Below are 23,562 nucleotides of genomic sequence, written 5' to 3' on the forward strand. Positions count from 1 at the left end.
CCTCTGTAAACAGTGGCTATGGATTGAGAATAAAAGCTCTTTGAATGAGCAGCTCCTAGAATCATTCCCTCTATATCTGACTCTATGAACAAGCTCTGAATAAAGAAACAGGGCAATTTGCAGACTCCCCTATAATGTTTGAGTGTTCTGTAACTATATCCACGCATACAGCATGAAACACTTGGCAGTTAGCAAATTAAAGAAGCCTCTCCAAGAACGATACATAGATGGCATTTCATACACACCCCACCCACAAGCTGTCTAAAATTAACCCAGGGTTGTCTCCAATGGCCTGTAAGGGATTGCAGGTCCAAGGTACATTAATACACACGTAGCTTGTCTGATGGTTCTAGACTGTTGGTGGAATGTGGTTCCTGTTCTTGCCAGAGTAACAAACCAAACAGTTAATTTTTGTGGTACTTTATTTTTATTGTCTGTATTTACTGGAGAGAATGAGCATCTGCTACTCAAGAACTTGTTAAGACTTTTGCAGGCAGCTGCCCAATTGGAAGTGGCAGCTCATTGGAAAATGGGTGCTGGCCTCTCAGAACAGAGATGGGTGGGTAGAGTGTGGGCCATAGCACTCTCAGAAAATTGACTCATAAACTGAGGGCGTTGAAAGGCATGGAGACTCAGGGCTCATTTATCGCTAAGTGGTTCACTTCTTTGCTTATGTCAGTGGGAACTTGAAGAGGTGGGGCCCACCTAACATACAAATTAAATTTTGGAGGGACGTATTCCAAAATGCTTTTAGAATTGCGTTATCTGTACCTTAAACAGCTGTAGTCTTAATCAAGTTGTACCTGTCATAAAGTTAAAATTAATTTTTAAAGAAGGTTAAAAAAAAGTTGATGGTTAGGACTGAATTGCGACTGATAAACCTTTTTTTCCCTGATTTCCTTGGCATCTCCTTGTTGGTCGGTTGTCTGATGTTGGCTATGCAGAAGTTGTCAGTCTTGCAAGTTGTCAAGGCCAGTGTCAAGTTATTGTAGGCCTTTGAGTAAGAAGGCTGCCTTAACTGTTGTGTAGAAGTTGCAGGAGAAGGGGACCCTTGGGTGCATTCTTCCTAGCTGTGTCAGACAGAGCATGCTGTACTCCCTGCTTGGCCAGGCCCCCAGGAAGTGAGTGCAAATTCAGAAGTACTGGTTATTTCTAGGCTGCATAATGGACCTGGACCTGGATAGGTGTCTGAACTGCAGACTTGCTTAGAGACATGTGGCCTGTGCAGGCATGGTAACAACTGCTGATGTGCAACACTGGTGCTGTCTGCCTTGTGAATGGGTCACCACACAAACCTGCTTGTCACAAGCAAAGAATTGCCACATACTGGAAAAAAAGTTTTCTGAACATTACGGTGTGATATGGCTCTCAGTGGCCTAGGTTCAGTTTGACAGACTAAAAACATTTTTCTAATAATGCTGAATGCATTGCAACAGATCAAGGTATAAATTGGGTGTAAATTATCTCTGTAGAGGCCTGCTTGTCTTAACCCTTCAAATTAAATTAACAGGTTTAAAATCTAACAGGTTAACAAAAAGTAGTCTTTGGTTTTTCCCATGAACATTTTGTATTTCAGAGTTTGGTGATGAGAATCAGTATTTTTTCTCTCTTTTCACCAACTAAATTATTATAGAATCCTACACAATTATAGATTAGACCATTATTTTAAAGAAGTCTTCTCATGGCCAACAATATACATGCAATGTGACTATAATTTATGCTGCAAAGATTAGTTATGAAATGTAAAAATGCCAGTTTCATTTACAATATTCACTGGTCCTCACATGTTGTTAAGCATACAGAACAAAGGCAATAACCTTTAAAAGTGAAGTTAGATAATTGTTCTGATGTTTAGGTGATCAGGTCATATAAAATCCCTCATGAGATGGTATAAATTATTCAGCATCTTTCCAGAGTGTCATTTCATGCTTTATCAAAGTTGTGCAGCCTGCCTTGCTCTCTTAAGCTATAGAAGTTTGTTGGGAATAATGAAAACACTGCTGTCATAATTTTTTAATACCATGAAATGCAGCATTTAAGATCAGATGACAGCACTTGTAAAAATATTTAGATTAGCAGTGTAGAAGAAAAATCCTGGAAGTGTGCTTGGATGTAATAGCTTAGTTCACTGTAATAATATATAAACAGGGATTCTTTTTTAAAATGGCTTTCAGTTAAAAATATATATCTTTGAAACACGTAAAAAAAAAGGGAGGCTTACTACTGTCAAGAGGAGTGAGAAAATATGACAATTTAATTCCGGCATTTATATTCATGACCACCTTTTCCATTGCTTTTCCATCGTAAACAGAGGACAAAATGCAGGGTTTGCAGAGAGACAGAACTAGATCTGCATCAAACACAAAGAATGCCAAGATGAAATTCACTCTTCTGGCTACTTTCTGCTCACACTCATGTAACTTCGCTCTTCATGTGTTATACGCCCCTCTTGTGGTGAGAAATACATGGCTGTTCCTGCATGTGGTGCCAACACAACTTGCCATAGACAACATCGGTGATTTCTGCTGTTGGTGCTTACTGGTATCATGTAAAGCTGGTCTTGGAGAAATCCCACAATCAGGGCTTCTGATTCTTAGGATTGTACCAATCTCAGTCACTTTATTTTAAGAAATGCAGTAATATAAATAAGTATTTTGGTTTAAAAGAGCCATTTCTGAACAGTGTCCCAAGGAACTCTGGGTTTCCTCTAAGGTTTATTGTGGGGTGGGGGGTGGGTGTTCATTGCGAAATGGGAGATAGTTAGCCCACCACTTCTGGTAATGTGCAACCATGAGTTTTGTGTGAGTTCTAGGGGTCATATTTAGCTTACAACAGGCAACAGCAGTGGGCAACAGACTTGGTGAATGCCTTGCAAAACTGGAGTGGAATTTTCTAGGGAGCAGTGAATTTGACAATGTGTTGGGGGTTCCTGGCAGACAAGTTAATGTGGAAAGGATTTCCTGAAGATGTGAAGTTTGAAAATAGTTGGTCTAGAAGGGCAGGTAGTGCACTCTTGACATGAATCCTTAACTTCCCATGGCATTCTGCTGAAAAAAGCATTCACCTCGGCCTGACAGAACTGCCAACAGACAACTGACATGAACAACATTAAGCAAGGCTCAGCTCTGTGTAGTGAGAATAAAACTAGCTGTTAAGGTAGAGTCCTTAAGGGTGCTTTTACATATCTGGTTGCAAGAACGGTCAAAACAACATCTCAGAGCACTAGAGAATTTCTTACAGCATCCTCCTGAGTGTGATACTTCCTTTGCTTCAGTGGAAAACCTGGATCAAGAGGATGAACAACCTACTCATGACTCTGTTACACTTCTCCTAGCCTGAAACTGTGCTACTAGCCTAGCACTTCCATTGAAATGAAGGCATCATGTAAATAGCTGTCTCTGTGCCTAGGTAGTGGTTAGTAGCATGTAATATTCTTATTCCAAAGTAAATGTGAAACTATTACTTTAGTAGCATGAGTTTAACAGGATGTTGTCAGTAAGGATGAGAGTTGGTTCCAAATTTGTGTCATTACTGCCTGTTCGTTGTTGTGATCATGTTCTGTTAAATACAGAAGCATTAAGCTCCATTATTATATTGAAGAAACTGAAATTCTGGCACTTTGCTTGTATGTATTTTAGGCAAGTCGCACTAGCCGTTTGATGCAAGAGATATAAGATCTGGCATTTGAAATCGTATGATAATTTATTTTATTTATTACGTTTCTGTATTGCCCAATAGTTGAAGCTGTCTGGGTGGTTCACAACAGTTATTTAGGGCACAATCCTCTTGGATCTTGTAAGTCTCCAAACAGAGGCGTATGAGTATGCAATGCAGAGAGGGGAGGCGTGTTGTGCCTGCCACTCTGCATTTAAGCTAGATAGGCCTTTTTGCCCTTCTGATGGAGGCTTTGGGGAGGGGGAGGGAAGGATGATGGGAATGGCTGGGGATACCTCATAGCCCCACGTTTCCAGTCTCCTCCTCTCCCTGCCCCTGGGGCTGCCCTCTTTAATTTGCGAGCTCGCTGGCGAGGAGTGGGAGGGGAAGGGAAGCGGTTTCCTGGCTCTTAGCTCTCTAGGGATCATAGGATTGCTCCCTCCATCAAAATACTAAAAAATACTGACTTTAGGAACTATTTTGTACTATTTAAGAGAAAGAAGTTAGCATTTTAAGTCTAAAGCTGTTGCTGTAATCAAATAGTTTATGGTTTTAAAACTTCAGAAGAATTTGCTTCTTACAAAGTGCTTTCTAGAAATAGCTGGTAGTACTTTTTAAACAGAAAAGGGAGCTGCAAACAACATGCAGAAGGTCTAGATTTTAAAGGCTTGGCAACTTGTCTAGAAGCCCAGAATTTAAAAAGCTTTCAAGCTGATGATCATCTTCAGGTATAATGGATTGCCTTTGTGATCACAATGCTTTCATAGGCTGTGACTTGACGTGAGATTCCTTTTGACACTGCCATGGAGAGAGTGGGATGATAATCACAGTAACAAATGCATTTGGAATTGAAAGGAGATGATTTCCTTGTGAGATCAAATAGTAAGAGGTTTACTGTGACATTTTTTGCTTGTGATGCAGACTGTGTGACTCATTAACACTTCTGTACCCTCAACGTTGGTGCCAATAAAAATGCACATATAAGAAAAGAGTTGACAGAATTTTTGCAGAGAACAAAACATGATGGAAATACAATGCTTTGGAACAATTAACTCACATTTGGATCAAATTTAATGCTATTGTAGGGCAAATGTAATAGTTCTGAAGGCAGGCAGCATTTATACAGCATATTTGATGTGGGATAAGATACAATAGAGATGCATAGTTTGGGCAGGATTTTGTGCATGGCCAGAGACATTCCAAAGTTTTTACTGCAGCTGCTGGTGTTCCTTAAGAGAGAAGGCGCATTTTAAACTGAGAAGCTTGTTTCGATCTTGACCATAACCTTCTAAACAGGCCATGAACTAGCTCTCTTATGATGGTGAATTACATAAAGTAAGTGATGTAATTTATGTCTCAAAATGTTAATAAGAAGTTAGAGTGGTATGAATGGTGATTGCTTTAAATGAACTTTGTCTCCTTGCTGTTAACCGTTTGCCGGATTGAGTAACAATGATTTAATTATGCGTGGTGTGGAGAAAGTGGGTAGGGAGAAATTTTTCTCCCTCTCTGATAATACTAAAACCATAAAAGCTGATTGCTGGGAGCTTGGGGCAAGGAAAGACTTCTTCACATGCGCATAAACTATGGAATTCACTTCCACAAGATGTAGTGATGGCCACCAATTTGGATGGCTTTAAAAGAGGATTAGACATATTCATTGGGGAAAAGGCTATCAATGGCTACTAGTCCTGATGGCTATATGTTACGCCCAGTATCAGAGGCAGTATGCCTGTGTAGACTAGTTGCTGGAGAACATGGGCAGGAAGGTGCTGTTGCACTCATGTTCTGCTTGTAGGGTTCCCACAGGCAGTTGGTTGGCCACTGTAGGAATAGAATGCTGGACTAGATGGACCCTTGGTCTGATCCAGCATGGCTGTTTTTATGTTCTTAAAGGCCAGTAGCATTTTATGAGTCACAGAGCACCAGGTGGGTGGACATTGTGGTAAATAAAAAAAGCACCTGTTTTCCAGGCTGAAATATCACCACTAGGTTCTCCCAGCATCTTTGAAAATGATAGCTAGCATAATGAACAGTGCTCCCTGCCTCTTTTCTTTCCATGAGATCTGGAAAGGACTGTCTTCCCCCATTTGTATACGTCATTGCTTGTAATCTTTCAATATAACCTGTTCATGTGAGTGGCTTTGTCAGCCTATACTTTCCAGAAGTCAGTTAATTGCTGGAACGCACCTGAGAAAACCACTGTTTTTTCTCCAACATTGTAAAGTTTGGTGAGAAGTTTTCCCATTCCTTAGGACTTCCAACAGGACCTTGCATAAGCTTATCATTTTGTCCATCCTTTCAATTCCCATCATTCTCTCTTGAAAATAAAAACATAGTTTTCCTATTGATTTTTCATATGTACATAAATTCTTACATGCTTGGCTCCTTTGGGAAACAATGCCAAACGCCATTGTATGTGTGAAATAGAAGAACACAGCAAGTGTTGAAAAGCTTTTAAAGAAAGGTGGGAGGTTAACCACAAAAATTGGAAATTTCCTGTATGAATAGAGGTTCTGTATTTCCTATATGAACAATAGATGCCACTGTAGCAGTGTTAGTGATACAAGCACATATATGTGTTCAGTCCTTTTAGTGAACGCCAGCAGATAGTCTTTGTGACATTCAGGGTGTGCACAACTGAGGGAATGTCTATCTCATATTTTAAAAAGATTTGATTGTATGTGCCTTTTATGGAAGAACAATTCCGAAAGAATGCAAGTTATAAAAATAATGTTTGCTGTGGAGTAAATAAGGAAAATTATTTGTTATTGTTCAAAACACAAACACTTAAGGTCATCCACTGAAATTATAAGGCAGCAGCTGAATAGATGGAAAGGCTGCACTGTCTGAATATGTTAACAGATCATACTTCGCTCCAATCTCTTATATATGATGATGACTAGGTTGAGAGCGAAGGCCATCACAGGTTGGCTGTCTCTTAAACTGAATGGGTGAATTCATTCTTTGAAGCCAAAGTTGCAGAAGGGAAAGTCATATAGAGATGAAAAAGGGAGTTTCAGTCATTAACTCTCTTTTAGTGGCTTTGCTTTATTTAAAATAGATTGCTTTGTAGAAGAGAAAGGTATCTAAGTGCTGTTAATTATATGACGATATGTAGCATATCAGTTGTACTATTACATGCATATTTATCATTCATTCATTCATTTATTAATTGCCCATCTGGCTGGTCACCCAGCTACATCTTAGTTTTAACAACTGGGTATAAAATGCAAATGTTTGCAATGCTTTTTTGTAGCCCATTGTTCCTTTAAGGATCTGAGAGCCTAACTACATGTGACACTAATGAAATGATTTCTAATCACATTGTGTTTTTAAAACATTAAGTACTACATGCACCCCCCACCCCCTGATTGTTATCAAGATCACACCATGCAGAGAAGGATGGTTTAAGCCTTCCTTCCCTCTCTAACTGCAATCTTGGTGAAATTTCCTCCAGCACAGCAACAAGGTGGGGAACATTGGCACCTATGGGAGCTCTTTTCCTGTTGCTCATTGCTACACTAGGGTGGTGGTGGAAAATTTCATGTCTTGAGCCTCCCTTCCCTGTGTGCTGCAATCTTGAAAACAATTCCCCCCACCTTACCCCTTGTCCTGGTATTTACTTTTTTAAAAACATGTTGTTAATGTCATGTGTAGTTAGGCCCTCAAAGTGATGGGTCAGAACCACAATCAACCTGTGGGGTAGAGTAACTTGAGAGAGGGTGACTTGCTGAAGGCTACCCAGTGAGATTCAAAGATTTGAAACTGTGTTTCCCAGATCTAAACCGAACACTCCAGCCATTAGCCCACAATAGCACTCTGTTCCAAATCGGATTACTCATCTTGAATACTATTTACTTTTACTTATAAAGAGAACGTATTAAAAGAGAACACTCTGTGTATTTAATGTAAATACCAATAGGATTCCTAGAATGAATTTATGTATTTGTTACATTTATATCCCCCTTTCCTCCAAAGAGCCCAAACTGATGTACATGATCCTCCTCTCCATTTTATCCTCACAACTATGTGAGGTAGGATAGGCTGAGAGCCAGTGTCTGGCCCTGAGCTCCTTAGCCAAGTGGAAGCTAAAACCTGGGTCTCTTAAGTCCCAGTTGAACACTCTAACCACTACACTACTTTAGCTGTTATCAACATATTTATTACTCTGCACATGTATTGGTTTAAAAAATGTCAGTGCACCTCTTAAACTTTAAAGGAAAGCCCAGCCCGTTTAGCAAAACACAGTATTTAACATTTAGGGTGCAATTCTATGGTGATAGCCATAAGCCCCCGAAGTTGGAGGCTTATGGCCATCCAAATCAGAGCAGGAGGCGTGGCAGAGGCAATCTTGGCCTCCACACTCCTTCTGCTCTGTATTTTTGCTAGAGAGGCTTTTTTGCCTGTCTAGCTGAGGTGTCAGGGAGGGGGAGGGAAGGGGGCTGGGGCAGCCAGAGGATTCCTTGTAAGCTGGCTTCCCCAGTCCCCTCCCTTCCCCACCCACAGGAATGCCCCCTTTCCCTCCTCTCTGTGGTCACTTTTGTGACCTTGGAGAGGCATCTGGTGTGGTTCTCTTAGTGCCAGCTGGGAGGGGGTGGGGGCGTCCGACTTCAGATCCAGGAATCCGAACTATCCTATGGCCTCCCAGATGCTGTCTAAAGGCTGGAGGATTACTCTCTTAGGTCAGGATCCAGAGGCCCATGTATGTATGGGAGGATGGTAATCCCTCATGACACATACTGGCTGGGAGATGCTGTGAGTTGTAGTCCAACATGTCTGGAGGGCACTAGTTTTGGAGAAGGCTGCTGTAGGGCCTCCCAACCTTTCAGGAGTGACTTTGCAGCCAAGGGAGGGCAGAAGGGGCTGTGGTAGAAAGGTCCCCAAAACCTCAATGGCACATATGGTCCTTTGAAACACAGCTATATTATTTTGAAATGTTACATCAAGAAGCACTTTCTGTAATTATCTATGCCATGATACACCCAATTTCAGCACCTTTACCAGAATACAGCATCCAGTTTCCAAAATGGTGCATAAATGCGGTTGTAAACATCAGATGTGAAAACCTTCTCAAGCCTTAATTCAACTCTTTTGTTTTACCAGCAGGGTATTATACAGAACTGTTCAGTATTTTTGTATGGTGGCTTGTACCGTACAGAAAGCAAGGAAAATAAATCCTCTACATTTTCCTTCCTTGTAGATATGAACTGCGAGTCCGATATTTACCGAAAGGATTTCTGAACCAGTTTACTGAAGATAAGCCAACGTTAAATTTTTTCTATCAGCAGGTAAAAAAAAAAACCCATGTGCAGCTTTGTTTAAACTTTCTTTTGCAATCCTGAAAGTTTTCTTTGTTGATGTAAGGAACATGTTGATGCAGGCACATCTGCAACTGCAGTGGTACATATTATCTGAAAGCACATGCCGGAGTTGGATGAGAACCGGGTCTCTGTTTTGTCAGTTCAAAGTGATTATTAATGCCTCCCCAGTCAACTGCATTTAGGTTTTCAGGCAAAGGTTTTCACAGCTTGGCTAAAGTTTGCAAATTTTGCAGATAAGACTTGTGTGTGGTCTTTTCTACTTTATGCAGAGCTTGAATTGGGGTAGATTCGGATATACTTTTGCATGAAACACAGTAACTTCCTGGTTGAAGGGCAATGTGAGTACCCTGCTGTGGTTCAATTCTGATTGGAAATCTGGATTTCAGAACATAGGTGGTGGAATTCTGTGCATACTCCATTTCTTTACAAGCAGATTTTTAGAAAATCAGTAGGGAGATTGAAAGAAGCTGCAGGCTCAAAAATGTATGGGGGTGGGTGAAAAAGCAATTGAAGACACTTGGGGCAAGAGGGTCTTTACTTGTTGCTACCTGCCAGGTATTTTGGGGGCTATAGCCCCAAAATTGATTTCACCTTTGCTGTTGGACCATTTCATTATTTTACCATTGCACCATTTGCCAATTTTTTTTAAAAAAAGGGAAAAAAACCCTCCTCTTCCACTGCTTTTTAAAGCAGTTTTATTCCCCACCCCCAGAATTCTACCTCCAAACTGATTCTGCTCTGCTAAATTCTGCTCTGGAATCATAGAACTACAAAATCTGGGACAGATTCCAATTGAGGAGAATTTCTTAACCATCCCTAGTTTTATGCTGCCTGAAAGAGTCTGGCACATTGTAGTCCTTTTGGTAATTTTATTAGATTAGGTGGCCAAGTTGAACATGCTGAAAATATTTTGGCATCAAAGCTACTTTCTAAATTGCCTTGCTTGCTGAATTCTCACCAATCAATGACAGCAAACTGATCACATATTTGGGAGGTGGGAGACTGCACCTGGTGTGCCTGGTCTATCCAGACCTTGAGCAAGAACCCACAGGGTATACCTGATGGTGATGCAGTCCAATAGCGAAGGTTGGACTTGCTGTACCTGGGACAATTCCAAGTGAGAAACATGCTCAGGCGACTTCCGGTTGGAACCGATGTCGCTCTGGCAGCTTCTCACGGGTTCTCCGTGGGAGCTTTCTCAAACAGCTTTTTAAAAGGTTGAAAAACCTTTTCATTCCCCCCCCCCCCCCAGAATTAGAAGGGGGAGCAAGGCAGCTCTGGATAACGTCTTGGAGAAAAGTATCCCCCACGAGATAGTGGAGGGGCTGGATTCCAGGATTATCTCCACAGAGCTTTACCAACGCAAAAAGCTGTACTCCTATTTCATAGGAGAAAACAGGGCTGACATGTTCCATAATAATATATGCTTTAAGAAATATCAACAACTTCTGAGGGATGATTTAAGAAATGTTAATATTTGAGAACATATGAGGACCTGTAAGATCTGTTTGAGAGAAACATGTCTGCGCTGAGGAGAAGAAAGGAGCTGGCATCAACTTCCCCCGCACCCCCGGTGTCAAAAGTTTCCAGAACAGAAGATATAGGGGAATTTTTTACTCTGATAAAGACTTTATCTTCGCAATTTATGGAGCAAGCCGAAAGGTTGGATTTAATTCAAAATTCCATCACCGCCTTGCTGTAGATTTAATTAATGCGTCATGGCAAAAAATGGAGACGAAAATTAATGAGCTTGAAGACTGAGTGGCAGGAAATGAAACTACGACACAAATTTGTTTTAAAAATGCCTCTGATAGACTTTCTAACTGGAGGCCTTTACGAGGAGATCCAATGTACATATTATTGGGATTAAAAATCTGTGTAATGATGTAAAATTGCCTATTTTTGTGGATAAACTTTTGCATGAGATACTCCCTATCTCATCTGATTATTTACTTGATATTGAGCAGGCATTTCGTGTGCCAAATGCTAAAGGGACTGATTACACGATCATAGTCCAATTTGCAAAAGTCTCCACAAAGAATTATATCCTACATTTGGGAAGAGAGGGTGGAAGCCTTTCCTGGAAACAAGATAAAGTTATGTTATTCCCAGACTACATCAAAGAGGTTGCGAATAAAAGAAGGCAATTTATCAAAGCAAAAAATATGGCAAAACAAATGAACTTACAATATTACTTAAAATATCCTGCTATACTTTGTATTGCGTCTGAAGGTCAGATGCAGAAGTTTCTAAATCATGAAATGGTGGAGGCATGGCTGAATGTAAACATGCGTGAGAATTCTGTTACAACCCCATGAACTAGAATCTTTAAACAAGCTTTGTTAACTGTTTGTGTTTAGCCTACATGATGCAGGCTAGCTCAGAAGATAAATGATTATAATATATTCATTTACTGTCTTTCATCTTTCATTTTTTCTTGCTTTTCTTTATATTTTTTATTTCAAAATAGATAATATATCTAGTATAAAATATATTACTGACTGTTGAAGGTTGATATTATGTTTTATTACTATATGACACTATATATTTATTATTAATAATAATATTGGCTTTTGGGAATGAATTGTAGACCTTTTTCTTTGATATAAGATTGATGATATGATATTGAAATGTAAGGTTGTTTATTAAACTGTAAGATTGTTAATGTTATAGATATAGTTTTTAAAATAGAATGGCATTGGAGGCCGGGGGGGTATTGGAGTTTAAACTTAATTCTTTAAAGGGGAGGGAGAAGGGGAGGGGGAGGGAAGGGGAAATAATCTTTTTTCTTCACTTCCTTTCCTCCTCCCTTTCCCTTTTTTTTCTTTTTCCTTCTCTCTTTGTTATTGTGGTGTCCTCATCAGAATATTGTATTGTTGGGAAATTGTAGTATTGATCAGGTTGTTGGTAATTTTGGTATTGCTTATTTCATCTATAAAGATAAAATAAATGAAAATATATTCAAAAGAAAGAAAGAAACACTCTCAGGCAAGATCTGAGGTCCAAATGAGGCCTTTTATAGGCCTCGTTCATATGCCATGTCACAGTAACCCGGAATTGTTTAAAGTTCTGGGTTACTGTGAGAGAGCCAGTGTGTTAATGCACGCAGCTCGATTGCTCCTGCTCCTCCTGTCGGCGGCTCCTCCTGCCAGTGAGAGTGACTAAACAAGCCAGGGACTCTCCGTCCCTGGCTTGATTAGTATGACGTTCAAACCGGGAACTCTGGCTTGTCTCTTCCCTGCCAAGCCGAAGTTATAACCCAGGTTTTTTTCTTGGGGTTGCTCTAACTTGCTCACAGTAACCTAGGTTTTTGTTTTTTAATACATCCATAGAATGGTGAAGTGAAAGGACCATTCCCATGGCCTTGTGTCTACTGTTCAGTCTCTTCTCCATTAGTTCTTTCAGAGTCCATTGCCTGAACAAATGATCTGGTAATGGGGGCTGGTAGTGTGCATTCCTTCCTCTTGTAAGGTCCCATGTGAAGCTGTTTATTAAATAAAGATTATTTATTTATTTGCAGTATTTGTATACTGCTCCACATCCAAAGAACTCGGAGCGGTGAACAGGAAACAGGAAAAATAGTAAAAACATCATGTTAAAATAATTTAGTTTTTTTTTTTTTTAAGAGGCAGTTCTGATAAAACCAAGTTTAATAAACACGGCCAGTCACTCAAGGAAGGCTTCCTGAAATAGCAATGTTTTCAGGAGGTGCCGAAAGCAACACAATGTTGGCACCCGCCTGACCTCCAAAGGCAGGGAGTTGCACCGGAAGGGGGCCATCACACTGAAAGCTCTTTTCCTGGTGGACACCAGCTCGGCAATGGGTCCATGTGGAAGCACCAGGAACTTGCCTTCTGATGACCTCAGTGACTGGGCAGGTTGGTAAAGGAGAGGGCGCTCTTTCAGGTATCCTGGTCCCAAGTTGTTTAGGGCTTTGTACACTAGTATTAAAACCTTAAACCTGGCCCGGTAGCAAATAGGCAGCCTGTGCAGTTCCCTCAGCAAAGAAGTGCATACTGAAAAGGGGCAGCTCTTGATAACAGCCGAGCTGCTGCGTTCTGCACTAGCTCCAGCTTCTGGACTAGCCTTAAGGGCAGCCCCACATAGAGCACATTGCAGTAATCCAGTCTTGAGGTTGCTAATGCTTGTACCACCGTGGCCAAGCTATCCCTGTCCAGGAGAGGTTGTAGCTGGCGAACCAGCCAAAGCTGGTAAAAGGTATATGTTCCATGTGATTCTGGCTCCCTGGAACACCCTCACATAATTTTCCTTGCATGTGGAAAGCTTATACATCAGGAAATAGGCTTGTCCACGTTCACCATGATCTTTGGAGTAGGGAGGGGAGCTCTTCCCTACAACACCACCTTAAATAGGTGACTGCCCCCATTTTACAGATCAGGAACTGAGGCTGAGAGACTGATGTACATAAGGCTACATGCTGAAATCACATTTGAGACTTTACATACATTCTGTGCAGTGGTTGCATATTCTTGGTAATGTTGGCGTTTTACACCCATGTGGTTAGAGTAGATCTTGTGTGAGCCACCCTGTGAACTTCTTGTTATAAAGTGGCATATAAAATAAATAATAAACAACTCACTAGAGCAGCCTCCCCCAGCCTGGTGCCCTCCAAATGTTTTGGAAGACAACTCCCCGCAGTTTTAGCCTACATGGCCAATGATCATGAACGCTGGGAACTGTAGTCCAAAACATCTGAAGGGCACCAGGTTGGGGAGCACTAGAGAAAAACTGCCTAATAAGGTGAGAGATATCTAGCATGGAAGATAATTACACCACCCACCCTAACCACATGGCGGGAAGATGTAGATGTTACTGGCAATTCATTTATTCCTTTTATATTGTGCTGACTGGCCCTGAAATGGTTCCCTAAGAAAACTACCATGCTGGGGTCTGAGCAGGTAGTACTTGAATGCAAGCAGCTGTGACAGTACCACATTACACTAATGTTTAGCAGTATAGCATGACAACACAATTGGAAGAAACTATACAGAACAAACTGAGAAATTAACATTCCAGTAACATAATTTCACTAAGTCCAGGGTCATGGCTATATTTATATTTATTTATTAATAAATATTGATGATCTGCCTTTCCATGAGTTATGCCTAATTCTGTAGTCTGAAGGCATGGAACAGTTTTGCTGAAGCTAAGCATGCCTGAGTCCTTGATTGTAAATCTTGTATATCTCGCCTTTAGTTCCATCACAGAAGAGAGGTTACCTATTATATAGGTAATACATAATTAAGTATTACTATAATAGTGAAAAATATTTTGTAACTCAATTTGTCTCACCAATTTCAATTTTTCCATGTCCAACCACTTGGAAAGCATCTTTTTCTGCCCCTGCTCGGGGCCTTCAAATTTCTAATAATGTCATGTAATTTCTTTAAAGTTTTCATTCCTTTCTGCTATAAATCTCCTATTCAAAATCCAGTTAACTTAAACCAGCTGACTGTCTTCAGGTCTTTGTCTCATTGGTATTATATTTTCTCTATAAGAGGATGGTCAGTATGTATTTTGCAGTTCCATGCAAGGGCAGAATGCACACCAACAGTCCTGATTATGGCGTAGGGTTTTGATTTTGTGCGCAGAATTCACTCAGTATCCTGAAAAATCTTGGCTTTTAGTAAGTTGCCCTGATAAATTTGAAAGGTGAGTGGGCAGAGCTTGGTGGAATCTCAGAATATAGAAGGCAGCTGAATAAGATTTCCTTGGCTAGAGAAAAGACAGCAGCATTTCACTGCTAAATACTCTCCATGACTGACAAAAATTGGCTGTGCAAAATCAGAAGCAGAATCAATTATGCAAAATTAGTAGAGGTGTGCAAATTTGCTTAAATTGTATATACTGTGAGGGATGCAGAATCATATGTTACTAAGTTTACACTACTTTGACAGAGGTTTTTGTTTAAAAAATATATAGATTCCTGCATATAAAGTAGTAAGTTATGGACAAGGATCTATATGTGGAGGAGCTATATCTCAGTGACAGTGCACATGTTTTGCATGCAAAAGGTTCCAGGTTCAATCTCTGGGATCTACAGGTAAGACCAGGAAAGACTCCTGTCTGAAACACTAGAGAGCTACTTGTGGTTAGTATAATGGTCTGATTTAGTACAAGGAAGTTTCTTATGTTCCAATATTGCTTCCTAAATGAAAAAGGAGTATTTGACTTCTATATGCTTTACAGTGCCAAGCACACTCTTGGTACTCAATGAGTGTTTCCTAGTCATGCATGGTGCAAAGGATTATATTTATTGTACAGTAGTTCTTGTTTTTTATGGTCAGCTTTCCTGACATAGCCTTTTAAGTTGCCTCAGTCTTTTCTTTCTTCAAGGACCCTTTACTCACCTCTGTTTCAGTCTGATGAGTGGTTGCATGAGCAACACAGTGGCTGTTGTGTTGACTGTGAAGATTAGGTATCCTAGTTAGGCATTAGAGTCTCTTAACTCTTGTGATTTAAAAAAAAAATCTGGAATGAATTCCCTCAAGCTAGATGTGGACCCTGGCCCCATGCTGTCTGGATCCTGGCACTGTCCCCAAGCCACGCCTCATATAGCCATCCCAACTGCGTCATCCAGGGAGAGCAGCTCTGAGGAGACGAAAGAGGGTGTGAGAGCAGGTTTGTCTCTCTTATTCAGATCCCCCCCGCTCCCCCGTTATCCAACTTCACAGAGTTCTAGCAAGGAGAACAAGAAAGAGGAGGCAGCCAAATACAGTAAAGAGCATGGAGTTTTTTTAATGTTTGGTATTTTTAATGGAAACTGTTTTTAGCTATTTTATATTTAATATAAATTATTAAATATAAAATAGTGAAAAACAGTTTTCATTAAAAACAAATATGTTTTAAGTCACTTTGGGTCTTTTTAAAGAATAAGGCGACTAAGAAATTTAATTGATAATGATAATAATGGAGTGCACTAGCTGCCACTCTCCATGATTGGGCCTCCCTGTAGGCGTCTCTGTGTCTCTTGAGAGAATGAGAGAGACAGACATTGACCGGGAAGGGGTGGGGTGGAGACACACTGGCAGGTGCATATGCATCCACAAAGCTTTCCGGATTTACCACCCAGCCTCAGGTCTCTCTCCCTCTTGTTGTTTTTGCTTTTGGAAAGGAGAAGATTGACCGACCAGGAGAAGTCCTGTGTGTGGATGGCTGGCGCGCGCTCGCTCTCGCTCTCTCTCTCTCTCTCTCTCTCTCTCTCTCTCATGTGTGTGTGTGTGTCTGTCCCACCCACTATGGGTTCTGGCCCTGACCCCCTGATGGTACGTTCTGACAACAGGGTTCTGACGAAGTTAATGGGAATCTTGGCATGAAAAAGGTTTCTTGTCTTTGCCTTAGGCACATGAATCCTGCAATTTTAAATTGATTTAAAAATTATTTAAAATGTTATGACTTTCTTTGATGAATGTTTGTGAGGGTGCTGATAATTCTTGTTAGAGATTCCCAGCTCCTTCACATAACCACAGTTGCTTGTAAGAAACACTGATGGTGACCTGTGATAGTTAAACCAGCATTAAACTGGCTTACATGTGTATGTGGTTGTATTGTGCTTTAGTGTAGTGGGAAGTTCCCAGTTGAAAAAGATACCTCAGTCATGAACTCACTAGGTGGCTTTAGGGCATATTTGCATTGCAAACCCATATTGGCTGTGCACCAGGTCAACTGTCATGGCTTCCTTACAAAATCCTAAGAGTTTTATTTTGGAGAGGGTGCTGAAATGCTCTGAGATCAGTAGCTGCCTCACAGAACAGTGGTTCCCAGGGTTCTCTAAGAGGGGGAATGACAATTTAAACCAGTTTAAGTCACAACTATAGATACGGCTTGAGGAAAATCGCTATCTCTTGGCCTCAGCCCATCTCTTCATATGGGAATAATAATGCTGGCTGCTGAAAGGATTGCAGAGAATGGATGTGGAAGTGCTTGGGATGCTCAAAAGGCACTATATAAATGCCAAGTATTATGAATATCCTTACTAGTTTAAGAAAACCTATCCCTTCGAAGCACACATGTAAGACTTGTCTGTTTGATCACAGAGATATTCAGAAGGTGCTGTTAACTGGCACATAAACTAAGCTCTAAAGGGACCTGATAATAAATGCAAAGATTGCAGCTTCTCAAAAAGGAGGGGATAGATGAATCAAGTTAAGTCTCACCTGTCTCAGGCTTACATGATGCAAGGATACGGTTATGAGCTCCCTGTTTTCAGAGTAAGGTTTCTGAGGCATACAAATAAATCATATTTGGAAAAGAATTGCCACTGTTGTCAGACCCCAACAGTTTTCATTTCTAGCACCATGCTCATATTCTTATCTCTCTATATTTATATAGACGTGTCTGTGTTTTTCCTTTTACATTTTGTAGGTAACTTCTTTCTGATACTCATATTTATGCAAAGTCCCACCGGGCAGTCTGTTTTATGAATATTTATTCTGGCCATTTACTAGTCTAAACTGAGTCTTGATTTTGAAGGTTGTTTTAAATAAAAGGAGGATTTTATCTTAATTCAAATAGCATAGTCTAAGGTGGATTGGTGGTCTCTCTCTCTCTGTGTGTGTGTGTGTGTGTGTGCGCGTGTGTGTGCGCGTGTGTGTAATGAACAATGAAGGTTATGTGGAATAGAGTTCCCATTGGAAAGCCTGTTCTTGGGAAAGAACACTAATTTGGTGGTCTGTTTCTAAATTAGAGCCTCCCCTAAGTTCTGCCAAATTATTATTTTTGAAATATTTTGATATTATTGCAAAGTTACAGAATAAAAACATCATCATCTGACCACATTGCTCTGAGACTGAGCTGTGGACAAATAAAAATAAGGATCAAACAAGGGAGTACAGAAAGGTTATGAGTATATCTATGGGAAGGCTCTGAGTATATCTATGGGAAGGCTCTGAGCATCAAGCTGAAAACCAGTTAGAATAATCCAAGAATGTCTTTCTGAAAGGAGTGATGCATACTTGCTGGATGAGGGAGACCTCTGTGATCATTAATAAAGGAAATGAAAGGATAGCATGTTACATTTATTGTTTTAAACCTTTGATCCAGCCTTTAGTGATATGATGCTGATACGTGGTTTTTGTTGTTTTCTGTTCAGCCAAATGTTGACGAAAACTTAGTGACAACAGCAAGAGTCATGCAGACAATGGAGTCTCTGGCAGTGACTGAGTTGCTATAAGGTTACATAGGGGGACTACCAGGCAGAGTCTCTCGCTGTGATTGACAGAGCCACTCTGGTGGAATGGATCAAGCTGGTGACTCTGTAAAGAGGGCTAAATAATTTTAACAATTTATCTTTTTTATTTATTTAAAGTATTTTAACCCACCCTTCATCCCACGATACCAGCGTTGTATACTGTGTCTGTGTTTCTGTGTTTGTGTGCGGACTGTGGAAGCAAGGGCCCAGTGAGGGCTGCAAAACTCCCCCTGGTGGCACACATGCAGCCCATGTGTTGCCCACCCCTGCTCCTAGTCAATGGGAGAGGCTTCTAGGAGTGCTCATATCTACCTCCTGAGACATTTCTCTAATCCAGAGACAAACTAAGGTAAGTGATCAGTCCATAGGAGAAGATATATTCAGAAAATATATCCTAGCTTACACTTCCCAGTAAAATTAGTAATATTGTACCTGAGATCACTTATAGGGATCATTTGGACTAAAAGATTAGCAGCTATTGAACATGTCCAGTACTTTATGGTTCCCAAGCGTATAGTCTGATTTTGCCAACAGTTTCAGAAGCTGGAGCATGCAGAGACAGCTGGGATCTGCCCACCATGACAGAAGGGATAATTTTTAAGTCATTCTTCCTTGCACAATGCCCTGTCAGCAGTAAACTCCCTTCCCCCACTCACTAATGTCTTTATTATTGGGAAGGGAAGGCTGTGTAATTAGTGCAGGATGTCAAAGATCGACTTGCATTAATGTAGCAACTGTGACCTTTTCGATAAGGCAGAGCAGCAGCTGAGGGCAGATGCCAGATGACTGTACCCTAATGCCAAATTGTGCTTTTAAAAGCCGTAAAGAAAAACAGCAGCTTTTATTTTCTTTGGAGTAGGCAAGTCTCATTTAATGATTCATCTGCTGTAAAACTGATGAAAAAAGAGAAAGGGAGAACTTAGATAAGTGTAGAGAGGTAAACACTTTTTAAACTCACCATCTTAGGAGCCGTGATGATTCCACAGAAACTTAGAGCAACTGAGATGATAACATTAATTTGAACCAGCTACTGTTTTGAGTCACTGAAAACACCTAAGGAAGGACCTGCTTAAAGCACTGTCAGACTTATTGGGACATGGGGTTTAGCAATTTTTTTTATAAAAAAACATAGATTTTATTTGCAGCTGTAGTTGCTATGATTGTAAGCTCCCTTGAGTGCCATTTTCTGGATAAAAACATGGGGTACAAACCAAATGCATGCATACATACATACATACATGTGTTCTGAATGTTATGCTGACCATAGAGGGCATCTCCATGCTGAGTTCAGCTACCACAGTGCACACACACATGCGATCTGCCTCTCTTGTCCTCTACTTGTGAGTCAGGAAGGGAGACCTCTGAATAAAACTCCGCACTTAATTCTGCAAGAAACTTTCATACCAATGTTGTCGCTCATGTATTCAGGCCTGTATGGAATGAAAATAACCTCAAATTTTGATCTTGCAATGAGACCTTGAGGTTCCCCTCGTGACTCTCAGACCACTCACTGGTGAATTAATGGTAGTAGGGCTATGTTTGTGAGTGCTAGCCAGTGACTAAATGCTGCATGGTTGGTTTTATACTATGAAAGTTAAATATCTGGAATTTGTTAAAATAATTTCCTATTCCCAAAACTGCACCAATTAACCAGGTACCTCCCTCTGCACCCAGGGCTACATGGTTTTACTCTTCCTGTGTGTTTCCCACTAAGGCCTGCTGGGCTGCATGTTGTTCTTACCCAAACCTAAGGATGTATGGATTTTGAAAGATACCTGCAGATTGTCAGGCGCCTTCCATTCCATCATCCACACATTGATGGAATCGGATTTTTTTTAGGGATGTACCAGAGTTCCATTCCACTTGTGCAAGTGTGCATTAGTGCTAATGTACATTAAATGCGAATGCACACTTGCACTAATGTGCATTAGCGCTAATACACGCTTGTGCTAATGCACATTAGTGCTAATGCGCACTTGCGGAAATTCCCTCAAAATTATAAAACTGGTCCACAGAATCCATGTAACTTCGAAAAAGCCAGTCCACTACAGAATCTGCAGGTCAGATTCATAGAAATCCAAACTCATTCGAAACCTCTGTGGGACCAACATCTCTCCCAATGCCTTTCTCTGAGTTGTGCTTTTGCTGGATTGTATGTCTTAGTTATACGAAGACAAAATTATCTGTATTATTGCACATCTTGTTTGCTAGCAAACTTCTCATCTGTTGCTCTATGCAAGGAAAAAATCTGGCTAAATGAAGTGTATGCTTCTAAAAAATAGTAGCTGGTACATAAAATGATACATTCTGTGATAAATTTCTTCTTAACTTATGCATCAGAGTAAGCCTACACTGTTTGGAGTGTTCATACATTAATTTTTCGTTACTCCCATCTTGCCTGTTCATTGTGCCGGTCAAATTTGCCAGAAACCCTGGATACTGTCAGATTTTACCAGTTCCCTAATAAATGTTTTGAAGTTTCAGAAGGGACCAGTCAGCAAGTTATTCAAGAAGTGCAGGAAAACAGTGCTGTCTCAACGAAAATAAGAATCTTACTGAGTGAGCAGGTTTCCTGTATCCCCCCTTTGCTTCCTATTAAGCTCTTGATTGAGCTCGGATGATCAGTGGGGAAAGAAGCCATCGTGTCTTCTCCCCACTACCCCTGCATGTGCCACACACATGACTGCTATTTGCATAATCCCCCATGATGCAATATGGGTTGGTGTGTCATACGAACCGGGCTCACAGTGCGGTGGGGGCAGCAGCTTCATACCCACCCTAAAACTCAAAATGCGCAGTAGAGGTTGTAGGGTGGATACGAAGCCACCCCTGTCGTGCCACACGCCTGCTTTGAATGGCACACCAACCCACGCTGCATTGCAGGCAATTATGCAAATGGCAGTCATGCATGTGGCATCGGTGGGGGGAGAAGCCACAATGGCTTCTTCTCCCATCATTATTGTCCGAACACAGTGTTTAAGTCTACTGCATTTGAGCTCCTGACTTAAGCTCAACTCTATGCATGCTAACTCATAATAAAGCCCACTGAGTTCAACAAGGCTTTCCTATGTGCATAGGATTACAGCCTTGAATACCTGATTTCCACCCCCACTCCCTATACAATGTGTAGAACAAAGATTTTTATGTAAGACAATCTACAGCATGGAAGAATAATTCCTGTGTATACTATAGAGTTCAGTGTTACACAGTTTAACTTGATAATCATATATGCTGCTTGTCATTAATATTCTGATCATATGAGACTCCTTCTGTCTAAATCTGCCTTCCCCAACCGGGCACCCTTGAGATGCGTTTGGCTACAACTCCCATTATCCGCAGCCAGCATCGATGTGGATGATGGGAGTTGTGGTCCAACACATTTGGAGGGTGCTAGGTTGGGGAAGTCTGGTCTAAGTAATACACTTTCTTTAACATACTACAAAAATGTGATTTGTATTTTCTACTCTTATTCTTTCCCATTTCTCAGTTGGCAAAAAATAAGATACTTGTGCTTAGGTAGTATAGGGTGCAGCAGTTTGCAGCATGCTCTCTTTGTGTCTCTAATATTCCATGAAGCTGATTGGTGGGAGATCCAGGGCAGACGAAAGGAGGTACTTCTTCACACAGCACATAGTTAAACTATGGAATTCGCTACCACAAGATGCAGTTTGGATGGCTTTAAAAGGGGGCTGGACAAATTCCTGAAGAAAAAGGCTGTGAAAGGCTACTAGTCCTGATGGCTATGTGCTATCTCCAGTACCAGAGGCAGTGAGCCTATGTACACCAGTTGCTGGGGAACATGGGCGGGAGGGTGCTGTTGCACTCATGTCCTGCTTGTGGGTCCCTGGTCGACAGCTGGTTGGCCACTATGTGAGTGGAATGCTGGACTAGATAGACCCATGGTCTGATCCAGCATGGCTCTTCCTAATGGTCTTAATATTGGGTATATTCACAATTTTGCTTGTACAAAACTAATATGCTTATACGTTTGAGGCTGAAATCCTGTTTAGGAGTACATTCTGCTAAACGGAGTGACGTCTGAATAAACATGCATATGATTTTTACATAAGCCACATTGGAGGGTTTTTACCCTAAAAGGATGCCTAAAATATTTAAGTAAAATTGGTCTTTAAATTGAATAAGTATGCCAAATAGTACAATTTTATATTGTGTTGTTTATTTGTTCAGTTGCTTCCGACTCTTCATGACTTCATGGACCAGCCCACTCCAGAGCTTCCTGTCAGCCGTCGCCACCCCCAGCTCCCCCAAGGTCGAGTCTGTCACCTCCAGAATCTCATCCATCCATCTTGCCCTTGGTCGGACCCTCTTCCTTTTGCCTTCCACTTTCCCTAGCATCAGCATCTTCTCCAGGGTATCCTGTCTTATTACGTGGCCAAAGTACTTCAGTTTTGCCTTTAAGATCATTCCCTCAAGTCCGGCTTTATTTCCTGGAGTATGGACTGGTTTGATCTTCTCGCAGTCCAAGGCACTCTTAGAATTTTCCTCCCAACACCATGGTTCAAAAGCATCCATCTTCCTTCACTCAGCCTTCTGGATGGTCCAGCTCTTGCAGCCATAGGTTACTACAGGGAATACCTTTGCTTTAACTATGTGGACCTTTGTTGTCAGTGTGATGTCTCTGCTCTTCACTATTTTATCAAGATTTGTCATTGCTGTCCTCCCAGGAAGTAAACGTCTTCTGATTTCCTGGCTGCATTCAGCGTCTGCAGTAATCTTTGTGCCTAGAAATACAAAGCCTGTCACTGCCTCCACGTTTTCTCCCTCTGTTTTCTCCCACTATCAATCAAGCTGGTTGCCATAATCTTGGTTTTTTTGAGGTTTAACTGCAACCCAGCTTTTGCACTTTCTTCTTTCACCTTCGTCATAAGGTTCCTCAGCTCCTCCTCGCTTTCAGCCATCGAAGCGATATCATCAGCATATCTGAGATTGTTAATGTTTCTTCTAGTGATTTTAACTCCAGCCTTGGCTTCATCAAGCCCAGCATGTCGCATGATGTCTTCTGCATACAGGTTGAATAGGTAGGGTGAGAGTATACAACCCTGCCGTACTCCTTTCCCAATCTTAAACCAGTCCGTTGTTCTGTGGTCTGTACCTACCATTGCTACTTGGTCATTACACAGATTCCTCAGGAGGCAGACAAGATGACTTGGTATCCCCATACCACCAAGAACTTGTCACAATTTGTTATGATCCACACAGTCAGAGGCTTTCGAATAGTCAATAAAACAGAAATAGATGTTTTTCTGAAACTCCCTGGCTTTCCCCATTATCCAGCGGAAATTGACAATTTGGTCTCTAGTTCCTCTGCCTTTTCTAAACCCTTTTCTTCGATAGTTTGAACATTCTTTAGTG

The 23,562-nt window shown here is 41.0% G+C and overlaps 1 protein-coding gene across 35 annotated transcripts in view; it reads left to right on the forward strand.

Moving 5' to 3' along the window:
- The window catches only part of PTK2 (protein tyrosine kinase 2), a 332,755-nt gene that overhangs the window by 141,272 nt on the left and 167,921 nt on the right, over positions 1 to 23,562 (forward strand). For all 35 annotated transcript variants that reach the window (XM_084848676.1, XM_084848672.1, XM_084848681.1 and 32 more), the window contains one exon: positions 8,858 to 8,945. In XM_084848676.1, the coding sequence (XP_084704802.1) occupies positions 8,858 to 8,945 (88 nt within the window). The remainder of the gene's footprint in view (positions 1 to 8,857; positions 8,946 to 23,562) is intronic.

This window comes from Heloderma suspectum, chromosome 4 (assembly GCF_057233095.1).
Source record: "Heloderma suspectum isolate Gila_16-S chromosome 4, 16-S_ref, whole genome shotgun sequence".
NCBI classification, from domain to species: Eukaryota; Metazoa; Chordata; class Lepidosauria; order Squamata; family Helodermatidae; genus Heloderma; species Heloderma suspectum.